The sequence below is a fragment of the Cannabis sativa genome, chromosome 1 (genome assembly GCF_029168945.1).
Source record: "Cannabis sativa cultivar Pink pepper isolate KNU-18-1 chromosome 1, ASM2916894v1, whole genome shotgun sequence".
NCBI lineage: Eukaryota > Viridiplantae > Streptophyta > Magnoliopsida > Rosales > Cannabaceae > Cannabis > Cannabis sativa.
The window spans coordinates 67,031,471-67,049,599 of record NC_083601.1 but is presented as its reverse complement, the minus strand read 5'-3'; the positions used below and the strand labels follow the sequence as shown (position 1 = coordinate 67,049,599).

The 18,129-nt window shown below is 34.5% G+C and overlaps 1 protein-coding gene across 1 annotated transcript; it reads left to right on the top strand.

Annotated features, from left to right (window-relative positions):
* The first annotated feature begins 1,084 nt into the window (after positions 1–1,084).
* LOC115703941 (uncharacterized) lies at positions 1,085–1,897 on the top strand. Its single transcript, XM_030631170.2, has one exon. The coding sequence runs from the start codon at positions 1,085–1,087 to the stop codon at positions 1,895–1,897; it is 813 nt and encodes a 270-aa protein (XP_030487030.2).
* Positions 1,898–18,129: the final 16,232 nt, after the last annotated feature.

Genomic DNA, 18,129 nt, shown 5'->3' with positions numbered 1-18,129 from the left:
ACTACTGACAGTACAGGTCCTAATAATGGTAGAGAGACCAATGATATTAGTGGTCCTACTGATGCTCGAGGGACCAATGTGACTGGATGGAGCGATCCATTTTCTTCTTCGACAAGTTACGGTAAATTCAAGGAGAAAATGTATACAAGAGAAGACATCAAGGATCATAGTCATTATATATCTACGGGTGGCATACCAGGCGAGGAGTTACATGTGGGAAAGTTTTTTAGAGACAAAGAGCATTTAAAGATGGTTGTTGGCCTGTATGCAATGAAGAAAGGGTTTGACTACTACGTTAGGAAGTCCGGTACTGATATTTGGTACGTCACATGTAAGGATATAGATTGTGGGTGGAGATTAAGAGCGAAGAAGAACGTACTTTCTAACATGTTTGAGGTGAGTACATTTCATAATGTACATACATGTTCCCTTGATCTTCGAGGAAAAGATAACCGTCAAGCATCACCTGTAATAGTTGCCCATCTAATTAAGGATAAGTTCGCAACTGACGGCTCGGATCAGTTGCCCTCTGATATAAGAAAAAGTATGCACACGGATTACGGGATCCAAATGAGTTACGAAAAGGCATGGAGGTGCAGAGAGAAGGCACTACACCTAGCTCGGGGTACACCTGAAGATTCGTACTCGAAATTACCTAGTTACTTGCACATGCTACAGTTGCGGAATCCAGGTACCATCACGAATTTTGTGGTAGAAGATGGTCGCTTCAAGTATTGTTTCTTCTCTCTGGGTCCTTCTATTCGGGGGTTTAGGTTTTGTCGACCTGTTGTATGTGTTGATGGGTCTTTCTTGAAGACTAGGTATGGTGGGCAAATGTTGTGTGCAGTGGCTTTGGATGCAGGGAGTCATATCTTTCCGATAGCTTTTGCTATATTTTATGAGAAAATTGAAAGAAACGATTGGTGATGTTGAAAACTTAGCTTTTGTTTCGGATAGGCATCAAAGCATTGTTCGTGCTTTGGATATCGTGTTCCCTGATGCACACCACGGTGCATGCTACCACCACATTATTATGAACGTCAACCACAAGTTCAAGACTGACATCTTCACGAATCACATTTACATGTGTGCCTACACGTATTCAAGATCAGAGTTTCACAGAGAATTTGAGAACATTCGGGCCATGAATCCAACGGTTGCACAATATCTTGAGGAAATTGGATTTGAAAAATGGGTCCGGTCGTACTTTCCAGGGGTACGTTACAATGTAATGACGAGCAACTGGACTGAGAGCTTCAACAACACAACTAAGGATGCAAGAGGCTTCCCGATCACTGCTGCTGTAGCATTCCTGAGGTCCAAAGTCCAGAAGTGGTTTGCTTCACGAAAAGAAAAAGCTGACAAGTGGACAAAACCCCTAGCACTAGAAATGGAGGAGGACTTGACATTGCATTTTGAAAAAGGTCGGTATTTGAACGTTGACTCATGCGGGCCTTACACGTTGCAGGTTCACCCTGGAGGAACAGTTATGACCAGTGGCGTAGTGGACTTGCAGGAACATACTTGCACTTGCGGCTTGTTCCAGTGCATGAAGTTTCCTTGTCCTCATGCATGTGATGCATCTCAGGAGCGAAGTATTAGCGCGTACACACTATGCTCGCCATATTACACGACTGAATATTGGAGGAGGACATATGAAGGAACAATTATGCCAGTTGGTGACGAGGATGATTGGGAATTGCCTGATGACATCAAGAACATGATAGTTGGAGTGCCTGTTGAGAAGCAACCAGTAGGGCGACCCAAGAAGCAAAAGGTTGGAAGAATTAAGAACAACCGAACTGCTTGTAACGGTGAAAGGATTATCAAATCACGAAATTGTAGCAAGTGCGGTGCCAATGGGCACAACAAAAGCACTTGCAACTACCGAGGTTAAAAATGTTATTTTAGTTTATTTGTATCGTGATGTGTTGGACTATTATGTATTGTTATTGAATTAATGTTGGGCTATTTTAAATATTCGAATTTGTGATATTTTATATTTACATAATTATTATAATTTGTTGCATGAAAGAAAGGCGTAAAATTTGTATGAACTCTTAAAAAAACATAAACATACCAATAAAAAAAACCAGTTACATTGTTATCTTAATAAATACCAAATAAAAAACACATTTGTTCATGCTAAATTCTCATAAAACAAATCTACACACCACCGCTCTCTAAATTTCTTCATATTCTCATCGTGCACATTATCAAACGTAGTCTCCAGCATACTATGCTCGATGTGCTCTATCACGTACATCCCGCAGTTACCGTTGTATGAGACAATAAAAAGTAAATAAATAAAAGTATGCAAATTAAATTCAAGTTAAATAACAAAAAAATCAATTATAATTAAGTTACCTAGTCTTTGTCTGTGGAACAACGGCCCGATCCATGACTTTTGAAGTGAAATTTCTGACCTGGCTCTCTGAGGCGGTAAGTGTTGGGTTTTATGTCCTAAATAAAACTCTTTACAATCTGATTAGTTATCAATATAAGAAATTTGAAGTGATTGATGTTTGCATGAATTCTGCATGCTAATGGTTTAATATGTTTGATATGTTTATTACATTCATACACACAAAATCAGTTAAATCCAGATCATATGTTTATTCACAATTACAGTATCGTCAACACAGTGGAATGTGATTGTGATCATATGAATCAAAAGTTTTGGTCCCTGTTTCATCAGTGTTATTGGATTTACACTAATGTGATAATCAGCGATGATGTGTACTTACACTTGGAGTAAGTGTTATGTTCTTTCCAGGACATTAGTAAAGTATACTAGTTTCGAATGTATGGAGTATACATTGGACTGGACCGATATTGCAACTAAGTTAAGATATTACAAACTTACCGTTATACATATCTTTCCAAGTCAATATCAGTAGTTGATCTTAAGATTAAAAGAATCTAAATCCTGATATGCTTAGGCTCAACTCAGGAGTGCTATTCATGTTCTTAGATTTATTAGTTAAGCCTACTTTTGGGTCAGGGTGATACGTATATTTTGGGAACATGATAGTATGATTGAGTGGGAGTGCTGAACATAAATATGGAATCTATAGCTTCTACTGGTGTATAAAAGTTAAGTGATGATTCCCTTCGAGCTTAGCAAATAGAAGTAAATGGATGAGCTCTTGTTTAACTGACTAATTATTAGATCACTAAACACCATTTACAGGTAGCTAAGTGTTTTAAGGGGCAAAATACATTGAGAGGTGAGAACGGTAAAGAAATCCCATCTCGATGTAAATCATCTATATAGAGGATCTTTAAATCACAATAAGATTATAACAATGGTTAAATGAGATAGTATATTGGTATCGTGAAACATACAATATGCTCTATATAAGTCTGAGAGTGCAATTCTAAGTTCTAAGAGTGGATTCAACGAAGAATTAATAAGTAGGAATTTACTTGGTAAATTTGGTTCACTTATTGGAAGCTCAGCATATAGATCCATGGTCCCCATTCTAGTTGAGAACATTCTGCTTGTAAGACTCATTAATTGATTCGTGATTGGTCAATTATAATTCTAAAGTTAGACTATGTCTAATTTTATGAATTTTTACTAAGCAGGGGTGAAATTGTAAGGAAAAGAGTTTTCTAGGTTTATTTATTTATTAATGGACTTTATATGTCTAATTAATAATTAAATTAAATGACAATATTATTTAATAATCTATTTTAGTTATTAAATAATTAGTTTTGGCATTTAAAAGGTTAGAATTGGAAAATTGGCATTTTTGAGAAAATAGAGACAAAATTTGATAAAATTGCAAAATTAAGTGAGGCCCAATAACACCATGTGGCCGACCACTTAATGTTGATTTTTCAAATTATTATTTTCATTATTTTAATGCCAAATAATTCTAAACCTAGACCTAGTAGTTGCCTATAAATAGAAAGTGATGGCTCAGTCAAAACACAAGTTTTCAGATCAGCTTCCTGACAGAAATTTCTCTCTTCAGAAAACTGAGCCTTCCCCACTTTCTTCCTTGGCCGAAATATCTCTCTCTCTTTTCCCTTCATCTTTTTCGTGACCCTAGTGAAAGAGTAAGTGCCCACACACAAGAAGCGCAACTCAATCATAGATTGGAAGACTGTGAAGGATCAAAGCTTGAAGAAGGAGGACATTCGGGCTCAGATCTTGATTATACTCTGCTACAGAAAGGAATCAAGGGTTAGAGATCTGAGTGGAAGGAGACATTTATTCCGCTGCATCAATGTAAGGTTTTCTTAACTTTATATGTGTTTAATTTATCGTTTTAGAAAGTTCATATTTAGGATGTTTAAACAACATACTTGTGAGTAGATCTAAGATCCTGGTAAAATAATTCCCAACAACTGGCCTCAGAGCCATGGTAATTGATTTACTTACATGTAATTTGGACTTTAAAACGATTGTTTGTATGTTCTTTGGATGGTATCATGTTGTATTGAGTGTTATTTGATGATTGATTGATGTTTGTGAAATTTTCGTGAAAAATAATTGTGATTTCGTTTCTGAAATTATTTTTATTGGATAGTATGGAAAAAATTTAGCAAGTTAGCCTTTTACAGAACTCAATTTGGATTTTATTTGAATTAGTTATGATTTTTTTGAAGATTTGACAAAATCGGAAATTTTGTCTTGATATTTTCCTGCGATCGCAGAACTGTCCGTACAGTTTCGAATTTTTTCTTTTTTCTTCAATTTTTCATACTTTTTCATGGAATTAACTTCCAATTTTTTGTATGGTTTTGTATATATACTATTACTATTCCTAATTCAATTCTAATTATCATTTTGAATTAATTTTTTTTTTTAATTTAATTCAAGATATTAGTGTAATTTGAATTTGAATAGAATTAGTATTTATCTTTTTGCTTAAAAATCTATCTTATTTTTAAATTTGATTATATTTTTTTTAAATTTAAGGTCAGATTTTATAAGATATTTATAATATCTTTTAAGATATTTATAATATCTTTTAAGATATTTTAAAAATATCTTATCTTTTAAGATATTTTAAATAATATCTTATCTTTTAAGAGTTTTTTTTTTAAATTAAATCTTCTTAGATATTTTGACCTTATTTAAAATAAGATATTTATAATCATGTAATTTTAAATAGATGTAAGATATTTTGCTAACTTTTAAATTTTGTTATTTTATTTATTTAAATTAAATTTAAAATCTGAAAAGATATTTTATTTATCTTTTCTAATTTTATTTAATTTTTATTTTTAAAATAACACTTAATTTTTTAAAAGTAGTTAGCAAATTTTTTGAAATGATATTTAGGTTGGTTGAAACCTAATTTTTCAAAAAGTAGGTTTAATTTTAAATATTTATTTTTAAATAATTTCGAAATTTAAATTTATTTTTTATTTTATTTTCGAAATTAATTAATTTTTTTTAAAAAAATTTTTTTCGAAAATTAAATTTTTTTTTTAATTATTTAATTATTTATTTTTCGAAATTATTTATTTAAAATTAAATAAATCCTACTTCCAACTATCCACTAACCTTGTTGCAGGAGTATGTGTTTTTAGCTTGTGTGTAAGTTTTAAAAACCTATTATTACTTGATCGCAAATAGCCATGGTTACTTTTTGCCAGATCTAATGATCTGATGGCTCCCTTGGTCAAGTTAATAATTTGTAACAGGTAAATTTTACATTCTTCTTTCATTTGTGTATGACCTAGCAACATGATAGGATCCATCCAAAGTGTGCCTGTGTGAGCCTATATGTTTATTTTGTTATATAGATGCATATAGGTTGTTGCTAAATAAAATGTCACACCATGATAGATTTTATTTATGTCCATTTAGTTATTGGACCTATTCAATTAATAACAGTTATTTATTTTAAGGTTAAATTCCTCTCTTTTGGGCCTTGTGTGAGAGTTGGGAGCCATAGAAGTGGGTACGATATATTGAACCCAGCACCCCCTCACATGAACTACCCCAATTGTGAAGGCCCATTTGCCTGATTTGAATAACTGTACTAGGTTAATTATATTAGTTTGACCTAATAAAATTGAATTAGCAACATAATTAACTTTTAAAATATATGAAATTTATTTTCATTTTAATATTTTAAAGTTAATCTTAAGAAAAACACTTTTAGTTTAGATATTATTTCTAGACAAACTATTTGTATTTTTCTTGTATTTAATTAAATATAGAATTTTAACTAACTAGATTCTTTCTGGAGCTTGTTTAATTAAATATTCCTATTTAAGTTATAAATTAGTTGCATCAACTGATTTTTCTTAACTAACTTAAATTTGAATATTTGATTTAAATTTTAAATCAAGTTGAGGAATCCTAGGCATTAGTTATTAAAGATTCTTAAGATATTTTTTTTAAGTTAATATCTTTTCAAATATTAACTTGAAATGGAATATTTTAGATATTTTTTTTGGTTAATATCTTTTCAAATATTAACTTTAAAAAGATATCTTCAAATTAAGTGGTTACAACTTAATTTTGATATTTAATTAAATCTAAATTTGAAATTATTTAAGTTTTAGATTTTTTTCTATATAACTTAAATTAGATATTTTTCAAATTTTTGAAAAGATACTTAGTCAAATAAGATATTTTCTAGATAGTAATTTCTAGACTACTTATTATTTCTAATATTTAAATAGGAAAATTATACTTTGTGAAATTAATCATTTAAATAATTAATTTTGGTACAATTTTATTAAGTATATTTTTCCTAGTATTAAATAGAAATTAATAATTAAGCCTTCTCTACACTTAATTATTTATTTCTTGAATTTAATACATTTAATTAACTTGAAGAATCTAAATATCTAAGTTGATTTTCATCATGATACTTAAATATTTATTGATTTTTTCATGACACTTAATTAAATAGAAAATTATTTTTAGGTTGAAATTTAATTTTTCAACTTAAATTTAAATAATTTTCAAAATATATATTTTTCTTTTTTTTATTAATCAATTTCGAAATTTGCATTTTAATTATGCAATATTTTTCGATTTTTTTTTGAAAAATAGATTGAGTTGTAAATTAATTATTTATTTTAATTAATTCTTGGACCAACTCAAGTCAATGATTTTTTCATTTAATTGATTAATTTAAAATAAATGAATTTAAAATATATATATATATTATTAGAAATTGAATTAACTAGTCAAAAGAAAATCTAGATAGATGATATTTTTGCTTGAAGTATTTCTTTTCTATTTTATTATTTTCGAAAATTGTATTTTTATATACTTTAAATTTTCGAACCCAATAAATATATTCTCAAAGGAAATTTTTAAGTTGCTAATTATTTTATTTAATTCAACTTAAATTAATTTCCTTAATATTTATATTTAAGATTATTACTAAGATGGAAATAATTAATTTTATTTCAATCACCATCTAAGTATAATTTTATAAATATTATATTAAATTCTTATTTTTGAATTTTAATTCTTAAATAGAATTTAATGAGATTTATTTATTAGAATAATAAAGAAAATACATTTTAAACAATGAGCTTTATTATTATTAAGATATTCGATCTCCATTGTGGGTTTTACACCGCGTTTGTTTTAGTGAGTAATCCTCCCTAATGGAGGAACGTTCATTAGCAATTTCGCACCGTTTAATCTCGCATGATAAGTGGTTTGTAAGTGTTTTATATGGTATAGATCACCCTAATGGTGGCGACCATATTTGACTTGCAAATTGCGAAACAATGGTAGAAGCTCATGAGATGGAATAGCCTTGACTCTCGCCTAAACGGGACAACGCTGGATTCTGATCTTGATCGAATAAAAGGTTGCTAGAATGTTTAACATTTTAGATGAGCTGACAACTCTATTCAATGGATGGTAGCTTTGACTCTCGCCTAAACGGGACAACGATATCGCCTTGTTGAAAACCTTGGAAATTATTTAGGATTGAATTTTTTAAGTATTTTCTCATATCATTCCTACTTGCTATGTGCTTATAATTTCTGAATTGATTTTGTGTTAAACCATTATTTAATTTCTATTTGTTGATTTCTATTATTTTGTAGTATCCTGTTTTGTCAAAATGAATCCCATGTTATCACTGCTAACTGAAAACAAGCTGAATGGATCTAACTTTAATAAATGGAATGAGAACATTAATATTGCTCTCATAGGAGAAAGTGCCTTGTTTGTTTTAACTGAGCCGTCACCTGAAGTGCCTGGGGACAATGCATCCAAAGCTGTGAAAGAAAAGTATGAGCGTTGGCAGAAAGCAAATGACAAAGCTCTATACTTTATGCTTTCCAGCATGGTTGACACCCTCAAAACTCGGTTTTCTAAAACCGAGAAGGCTGCTGAAGTTATGACGAAGTTAAATGAGCTATTCGGTAAGGCATCACTTCAGTCACGCTTTGACGCGACTAAGAAGTACATTAACGCACGGATGGAACCTCATCAAAACGTGCGTGATCATGTTCTCCTCATGTCCAGTTATTTCCAAGAAGCCCAGGATCATGGTGCTGAAATGGACAGTGCTACTCAAGTAAGTCTTATCTTGAATAGCCTGACTCCAGCATTTCTACCATATACATCAAATTATGTCATGAATAAGAAGGAAATTGACTTTCATGAATTAGTCAATGACCTTCAAACTTATGAAAATTTGATTGGAGGACCCAAGAAGAAAGGGAGTAAACCTCATAATCCTGGTAATGGTAATGGGACGATAAAACCTGAAGCAAATGTTGCCTCTGCTTCAAAGCCCAAATCGAAGAAGAAGTGGAAGAACACCAAGAAGCGAACAAAAGCCATGAAAAAGGCTGTTCCTTCTGGTGATGCTACACTTAAAGGAAAGTGTTTCCACTGCAATGAAAAAGGTCATTGGAAACCCCAGTGTCCTAAACTTCTTGCAAAGAAACAAGGTATTTCCATTTATAAACTTTAAGAGTTTAGTGAATTGTTATCCAATTGGATTTATGATTCTGGACTAAACTTTGTTTATTTGTTTTCTTCTTCTTATAGGCCAAGCTACTTGAACTCAATTGAGTTGGATCAGAAAGCTGGACCAAGGGTGAAATCGTCCAGATGAAGATGAAGCTCTTCAATTTTTGAATTAATTGTTTTAGTTTAAAGACAATTTGGATTTCAAATTTTAGTCAGGGATATTTATCCCTGTTTCTCTCATATTGTTGCAATACATTTTTTTTTTATTAATAAAGTTTTTTTTCAAAATTCACTATTGCAATTTATGAGATTGAGCTTCATTTAATTTTATCTTCATCAATTATTACCACATTATATTTGTATGTTTGTATGTGTAAGTGTTTTTATTATTGATGCAAATTCTATAATATTTTCAACTCTTCAAAGAGTTATATTATATATAAACACTAGAAATTATTTCTATGTTTATCAATAATTGTTAATTCTCATACAATTATTAAGAATTTGTTTAATAAAAGGATCTTATGATCTGATAGGGGTGGAGAAAAGTTAAGAAAACTATGCAGTTCAACGATCTTTTATATCTAATAAACTCTGGATAGTATTCAACTCCACATAAACTATATCACACTAAGAGAATCATGATCTCTACTACCTTTAGGGGTGGATCATAATCTCTATATACTTAGGGGTGGAGGTTTTCCATAGTACCCTATATGTATATTCTTAGGGGTGGAGTCCATTCCACAATTCCCTATGAAACACATATCTTGTTTAAACATGGAAGTAATATAATGAGTCAGCTATTGTCAATATAAATTCTTGATCTTGATTGTATGTTCCATTTCGATTTTACTGTTGTAAGTAAAAGTCTGATACCTTTGAAAGTTCTTTGTTAAAGTTTCACACTACCTTAATTGAGTGGGAGAATTTTAAAGTTCTATACCTGTAATATCCCAGAAAATAAATAATATTTAAATGGACATATTTTATTAAATATGTAATTTCTTGAGAAATGAAGTAGGATTATGATCTTACTTAGGTAATTGTTGAGAAATTAATTAATGAAATACGTTATTTTTGGGCCCGACAATTGTGGAATTTTAGCTATGTGATTAGCAATGTCACGACATTAATGAAAGAATTATTTTGAGAATATCCCGGATTAAGTTAGAATTTTATTAGAATGTCGAATTGGGGAATTAGTAAAATTACCATAAATGCCCCTAGGTTATAATTTTAGTTTAAGTTTCTTTGAAGGGTAAACTAGTCATTTTTATGTTTTGACTTTTTTTGACCTTTGACTTTCTAGTGGCTGATTGTTAGTTTAAAAAAAAAAAAAGAGAAAGGCAACCTTATTTAAGTTGCTTCCAAGGCAAGAAAACAAAAAAAAAAAAACAACAAAATTTCATAACTTCAAGCATTTTCTTCTTCCTCTCTTGCCGATTCTTGAAGCAGCTGGGAACCAAGGAAAACTCATTTCTTTTCTTCAATTTCTTGAGCTAATCCTAACCCTAGAAGCTAGCTAAGTGGAGGTATGATCCTTCTATTCTTTTCTTAATTCATTTCCTTGAGTTTAGTTAGGTTTTGGTAAGGTTTTCATTAAATCCTGAGCTGGGGTATGAACTGAGGTTAGGGTAGGTTCTTAGGGTTGATTTGAAACTTGTTTGAATGAAGATTGAGTGAAATTAAGGGCTGTTCAATTAAATAGGTGTTGAAAGTGATGTTTAAATGAAAATTGTCAAGTAAGATGGTGATTTTGAGTTAAATGGTGAATTGTGATTAAATGATGTGTTGAATATGTTATAGTTGGTATATTGAACTGTTCTGGAAGTGCAAATTAGGTCTGAAATGGTTTTGGTTCGAGCTGGGGGAGAAAAACCAGAAATTTTCTCGGTTCGACAAAGAACGGTCCGATCGGATTGGTTCTGTTGTATCGTAACCGGTCGGCCGATTCTGACGGGGAAAATTTCTCGGGTTTTTCTCTGAACCCTGTTTAGCTCGGGGTTGAACCTAGTACCTGCCTTTGAATAATTTTGAGTTATTTGAATTATTATATAGTTGGTGAAGGCTAAGTCTAATCGGTTTTAAATTAGGGTTTTAATCCGGAATATTAAGTTAAGGTATTTATTGTGTTTCAATTGTCGTGACATAGGACCGGGATTGCCTAGCTTGTTTTTCCACCCAGGTTGGCCATATTCTTGACTTCTGAATTAAGGTAAGAAAAGTGGTAAGCACCGTATGTGGTTAAAAATCAATGGATGAATGGAAGTGACCTTAATTATTATCATGATGTTGATTAAAAGCTTATTAAGCCTAGGTTATGACCTAGGGTTGGAAACGGTTATTACCGTTATGAGTAATTACTCTTGAAACTGCGGTTAGGTTTCTTACTTATCGTTTGCTTTATCGGGCAACGGTAGTGACATATTCAGCTCGTATGTGACGAGTGGTAAAAAAAAGTGGTACTTTATTAAGTACCAGGAATGTGTGATGTTCAAATGAATGATTATTATTATCGAATAGTAAGTGAACATAATGGCACGAGATTAAGTTAATAATTATCTTCTTTCAATTATTGTTTTGATCACTTTCTTGCTGAGTCTCTGTGACTCACTGGTGCTTTATGGTGCAGGTAAAGGAAAGGCTAAAGTCGAGCAACCATGAGTTTATGGTCGCAGCAGCAATGTACATACCAGCCGTAGGCAGCCCAGTTTACAGGATGCTCTATTTTGATTGTATTTTGGAAAATATAAAGCTTATGTTGTAAAATACTTTGAAATCAGTTTGTAAATATTTTGAAAACAGGGGAACCCCGTAATTCATGTTACTTATCTTTTGTTAAACAGTTTAAAGGCTGAGTTTTAACTATCAAAATTTAATTACCCACACTTTTAGTATAATTAAATCTTATATAATTATTGGTATTTTAAATAAATTGCACACACGTGGCGTCCCTGTTGGACAGGGCGTTACAACATGGTATCAGAGCGCCAAGGTTTTTAGATCATGAAGACTGGTTTGATATGTACATTGACTGCAAGGACCTGATCGACTCATGGTTTAGTAAGCTTTAAGTTAAAAGATAGCTTGTTAATTTTCTGATTACCTGATTATTTGAATTATGTTGATATCGGAATGGTGTGGGAAGAATTATAATATATGGAAATACTTATCAGCATTGTTATTACTTGGAATGTGATCGCAGGTGTATAGTTATGCACCCGAGGCGGACTGGTAGGGGTACCCGCGAGCTAGCTGGGCTCGGGGCTGCCGGTGAGGGTGAGAACCCTTTACCACCACCTAATTGGGAAGAGTTATATGCTGCTATGCAAGAAACTATTCGGCAGCAGGGTGAGCAAATCAGAGAATTAAGAGAGCAGCGAGCTCAGCCTGCTCTAAATCTTAATCCTGATCCTCCGGCACCTCTAGTAGTGCCACCGGATGCAGGGAATCGTTTGGAACCATTGTATGAGCGGTTCAGGAAGCAGAATCCGCCAGTGTTTGAGGGTGGTGCTGATCCACTCAAGGCGGAGCAATGGATGAGTATGATAACATCCATTTTCGATTTTATGCGAGTTGAAGATAATGACCGGGTCAGGTGTGCTACCTATATGCTACGAGATGATGCCCGTATTTGGTGTAAGATTGTATCTCAGGGCCATGATCTGAATAACATGACCTGGGAAACTTTTCGGGCCTTATTTTATGAGAAGTATTATAATGAGTCTATTAAGGCAGCAAAGGCAGAAGAGTTTATACGGTTAACTCAGGGTAGTATGACTGTGACAAAGTATGCTACTAAGTTTGATCGACTGGCAAAGTTTGCCTCAGATGAGGTGGCTACTGAAGCTGCTAGAAAAGAAAAGTTTATACGGGGGCTGGATGAACACATCGCCCGGGATGTGATTGTTGCTTCTAAACAACCGGGGGTTGCCCGAACTTATGCTCAAATAGTTGAGTTGGCCTTAGTTTCTGAGGGTGCAGAAGCTCAGATACGAAAGAAAAATATTGCCAGAAGAGATTCATGGAAGCAAACAGCAGGTGCTGGTTCAGCTAGGGGTACTGATCCCGGTGACCGCAAGAAAAGACCTAGTGAATCATCAGCGGCAGGCCATAACAAAAGATTCCAGGGTAACCAAGGTTTCCGTCGTAGTGGAAACAAAAACTGGCGGACTTTTCCTGAATGTCCGAGGTGTAAAAAGCATCACCTGGGCGAGTGTCAGGCTAGGGCCTGTTTCCACTGTGGAATGGTGGGTCATATGAAGAGAAATTGTCCACAATTGCTACGGCTAGAGCAAAAGAAGGATGATACACCCGCTCCTGCCCGAGTGTTTGCCCTGACTCAAGCTGAGGCTGATGCTGGTCCTTCTACTGTGACAGGTCAGCTTTCTGTTGCTGGTACTTTATTGACTGTGTTAATTGATTCTGGTGCGACACATTCTTATATTTCAAGTAGAATAATTGAGAAGCTGAATAAACCTAGTGATGTGCTTTCTAGAGGTTTTGGAACCTTGTTGCCTACTGGGGAGTTGGTTATCTCCAGCAGGTGGGTTCGATCCCTTCCAGTATTCGTGGAAGGAAGAGAGTTATTAGTTGATCTGATAGAATTAAATCTGGAGGATTTTGATGTTATTTTGGGGATGGATTGGCTTGCTAAATACAACGCCACCATTGATTGTAAAAGAAAGATGGTAACTTTTCAGCCTGAGGGCGAGGACCCCTTTGTATTTGTGGGTAAGATGCAAGGATCTCGGATTCCCTTAATTTCAGCCCTTAAGGCAAGGGATTTGTTGTGTGAGGGGTGCATTGGTTTCTTGGCAAGTGTTGTGGATATTACCAGGGAACCACTAGCGGGACCGGAGCATGTCCCAGTGGTTCGAGAATTTCTGGATGTGTTTCCAGAAGAGTTACCAGGGTTGCCACCAAAACGTGAAATTGATTTTGAGATTGATTTAATACTGTGAGCCGAGCTCGTATCGAAAGCTCCCTACAGGATGGCACCTGCAGAGCTGAAAGAGTTAAAAGTTCAATTACAGGGGATGATGGATTTAAAATTTACTAGACCTAGTACTTCACCTTGGGGTGCACCAGTTTTGTTTGTGAAAAAGAAAGATGGAACATTAAGAATGTGTATAGATTATCGGGAATTGAACAAATTGACAGTGAAGAACAAGTACCCTTTACCAAGAATAGATGATTTATTTGATCAGCTGCAGGGTAAGACTGTCTTTTCTAAGATTGATCTTCGATCTGGTTATCACCAACTGAGGATTCGAGAGGAGGATATTCCCAAGACAGCTTTTCGGACCCGGTATGGTCATTATGAATTCCTGGTAATGTCCTTCGGATTAACAAATGCCCCGGCAGCATTTATGGACTTGATGAACCGAGTGTTCAAAGATTTTCTGGATGATTTTGTTATTGTCTTTATTGATGATATTCTAATTTATTCAGACTCGGAAGAGACTCACGAAAGACATCTTCGAATGGTATTACAACGTCTCAGGGAGCATAAGTTGTATGCCAAGTTTAAGAAATGTGAATTCTGGTTACCTCAGGTGAGTTTCTTGGGGCATGTGGTGAGTAAAGATGGTATTTTAGTGGATCCAGTAAAGATTGAAGCAGTGCGTGACTGGCCTCGACCTAAGTCAGCAACTGAAGTTAGAAGTTTCCTGGGGTTAGCAGGGTATTACCGAAGATTTGTTGAGGGCTTTGCAAAGATTTCTACGCCTTTAACTGAATTGACCCGAAAGAATTGTAAGTTTGTTTGGACTGACAAGTGTGAAGGTAGTTTCCAGAAATTGAAGCAAAGGTTGATTACCGCTCCTGTGCTAACCTTACCAAAAAGTAATGAAAAGTTTGTGATATATTGTAATGCATCCAAACAAGGGTTAGGTTGTGTTCTTATGCAGTCAGGGAAAGTGATTGCTTATGCATCCAGGCAATTGAAGGAGTATGAACAACGATATCCTACCCATGATATTGAATTAGCAGCGGTTGTCTTTGCACTAAAAGTTTGGCGTCACTATCTATACGGTGAGAAGTGTGAAATTTATACAGATCACAAAAGCCTCAAGTACTTTTTCACTCAGAAGGATTTAAATATGAGGCAACGACGATGGTTGGAACTGGTCAAAGATTATGACTGCGAGATTCTCTACCACCCTGGTAAAGCAAATGTGGTAGCGGATGCTCTAAGTCGGAAAGGACCAGGGCAAGTTTGTGAACTAAAGGAAATCTCAGCAAAGTTGGCTGAGGATATGACGAGAGCGGGAATTGAATTTGTAATCGGAAAACTTGCTAATATCACCATACAGTCTAACCTATTGGAAAGAATTAGAGTAGCCCAACAAGGTGACCTTGAGCTACAGGGACATAAGGAGAAGTTAGAGGCTGGATTGGCAAGAGACTTTTCATGCTTATCTGATGGGTTGTTGCGATACAAAAACAGAATCTGTGTACCGGTTGATAAAGAAATCAGACAGGAGATTCTTGATGAATCTCATACTACACCGTACTCCTTACACCCGGGAACAACCAAGATGTATCACGATGTGAAAGTTTTATACTGGTGGCCGGGTATGAAGAGGGATATTGTTGAATATGTGTCAAAATGCTTAACCTGTCAACAAATTAAAGCAGAACACCAAAGGCCGGCAGGTTTGCTTCAACCTCTAAAGATTTCTGAATGGAAATGGGAAGACATCACCATGGATTTTGTGGTAGGATTGCCCAGAACAGTAGGGTATTATGATTCTATTTGGGTGATAGTGGATCGATATACGAAGTCCGCTCACTTTCTCCCGGTGAGAACAACGTATACAGTGGATCAATATCCTGATTTGTATATCAAGGAGATAGTTCGACTTCATGGTGCCCCAAAGTCGATAGTTTCAGATCGAGATCCAAAATTTACATCCAAATTCTGGGAAAGTTTACAGCAAGCAATGGGTACTAAGTTGAAATTCAGTACAGCTTTTCATCCTCAAACTGATGGTCAATCTAAAAGAACTATTCAGATACTTGAGGATATGTTGAGGGCATGTGTAATGGACTTTGAAGGTTCTTGGAACAAGTACCTACCTCTGATTGAGTTTTCTTATAACAATAGTTATCAGAGTACCATTGGCATGGCTCCGTATGAGATGCTTTATGGAAGGAAATGTCGATCACCTATTCACTGGGATGAGGCTGGTGAACGTAGGTACCTTGGACCTGAAGTTGTCCAAAGAACGAGCGAGGCTATTGAAAAGATTCGAGCTCGTATGCTTGCTTCCCAAAGTAGACAGAAAAGCTACGCAGATGCAAAGCGTAGAGATGTTGAATTCCAAGTTGGGGATTTTGTTTTTCTTCGGGTGTCCCCAATGAAAGGAATTCGAAGGTTCGGGAAGAAAGGGAAGTTGAGTCCCAGATTTATTGGTCCATTTGAGATTCTTGAGAAAGTAGGTCAAGTAGCTTATCGGTTGGCTCTACCTCCTGCTTTATCTGGGGTTCATAACGTGTTTCATGTCTCGATGCTTCGGAAATATGTATCTGATACAACTCATATCTTAAGTTATGAAGACATTGAGCTTCAAACCGACCTGTCGTATGAAGAACAACCAGTACAGATCTTAGACAGGAAAGAAAAGGTGTTGCGAAACAAGACTATTCCACTAGTCAAAGTGTTGTGGCGGAACAGCAAAGTTGAAGAAGCGACTTGGGAATTAGAGTCGCAGATGCGGGAGTTGTATCCCGAGCTTTTCAGGTAAATTTCGAGGACGAAATTCCTATAAGTGGGGGATAGTTGTAATATCCCAGAAAATAAATAATATTTAAATGGACATATTTTATTAAATATGTAATTTCTTGAGAAATGAAGTAGGATTATGATCTTACTTAGGTAATTGTTGAGAAATTAATTAATGAAATACGTTATTTTTGGGCCCGGCAATTGTGGAATTTTAGCTATGTGATTAGCAATGTCACGACATTAATGAAAGAATTATTTTGAGAATATCCCGGATTAAGTTAGAATTTTATTAGAATGTCGGATTGGGGAATTAGTAAAATTACCATAAATGCCCCTAGGTTATAATTTTAGTTTAAGTTTCTTTGAAGGGTAAATTAGTCATTTTTATGTTTTGACTTTTTTTGACCTTTGACTTTCTAGTGGCTGATTGTTAGTTTAAAAAAAAAAAGGCAACCTTATTTAAGTTGCTTCCAAGGCAAGAAAACAAAAAAAAAAAAACAACAAAATTTCATAACTTCAAGCATTTTCTTCTTCCTCTCTTGCCGATTCTTGAAGCAGCTGGGAACCAAGGAAAACTCATTTCTTTTCTTCAATTTCTTGAGCTAATCCTAACCCTAGAAGCTAGCTAAGTGGAGGTATGATCCTTCTATTCTTTTCTTAATTCATTTCCTTGAGTTTAGTTAGGTTTTGGTAAGGTTTTCATTAAATCCTGAGCTGGGGTATGAACTGAGGTTAGGGTAGGTTCTTAGGGTTGATTTGAAACTTGTTTGAATGAAGATTGAGTGAAATTAAGGGCTGTTCAATTAAATAGGTGTTGAAAGTGATGTTTAAATGCAAATTGTCAAGTAAGATGGTGATTTTGAGTTAAATGGTGAATTGTGATTAAATGATGTGTTGAATATGTTATACTTGGTATATTGAACTGTTCTGGAAGTGCAAATTAGGTCTGAAATGGTTTTGGTTCGAGCTGGGGGAGAAAAACCAGAAATTTTCTGGTCTGACAGCAACCGGTCGACCGGATTGGTTCTGCTGTATCAGAACCGGTCGACCGGTTACAGCAGGGGAAAATTTCTCGGGTTTTTCTCTAAACCCTGTTTAGCTCGGGGTTGAACCTAGTACCTGCCTTTGAATAATTTTGAGTTATTTGAATTATTATATAGTTGGTGAAGGCTAAGTCTAATCGGTTTTAAATTAGGGTTTTAATCCGGAATATTAAGTTAAGGTATTTATTGTGTTTCAATTGTCGTGACATAGGACCGGGATTGCCTAGCTTGTTTTTCCACCCAGGTCGGCCATATTCTTGACTTCTGAATTAACGTAAGAAAAGTGGTAAGCACCGTATGTGGTTAAAAATCAATGGATGAATGGAAGTGACCTTAATTATTATCATGATGTTGATTAAAAGCTTATTAAGCCTAGGTTATGACCTAGGGTTGGAAACGGTTATTACCGTTATGAGTAATTACTCTTG

Coding starts and splice junctions, on each gene's coding strand:
- LOC115703941 (XM_030631170.2), top strand. CDS start 1,085: ATGTGTGCCTACACGTATTCAAGATCAGAGTTTCACAGAGAATTTGAG.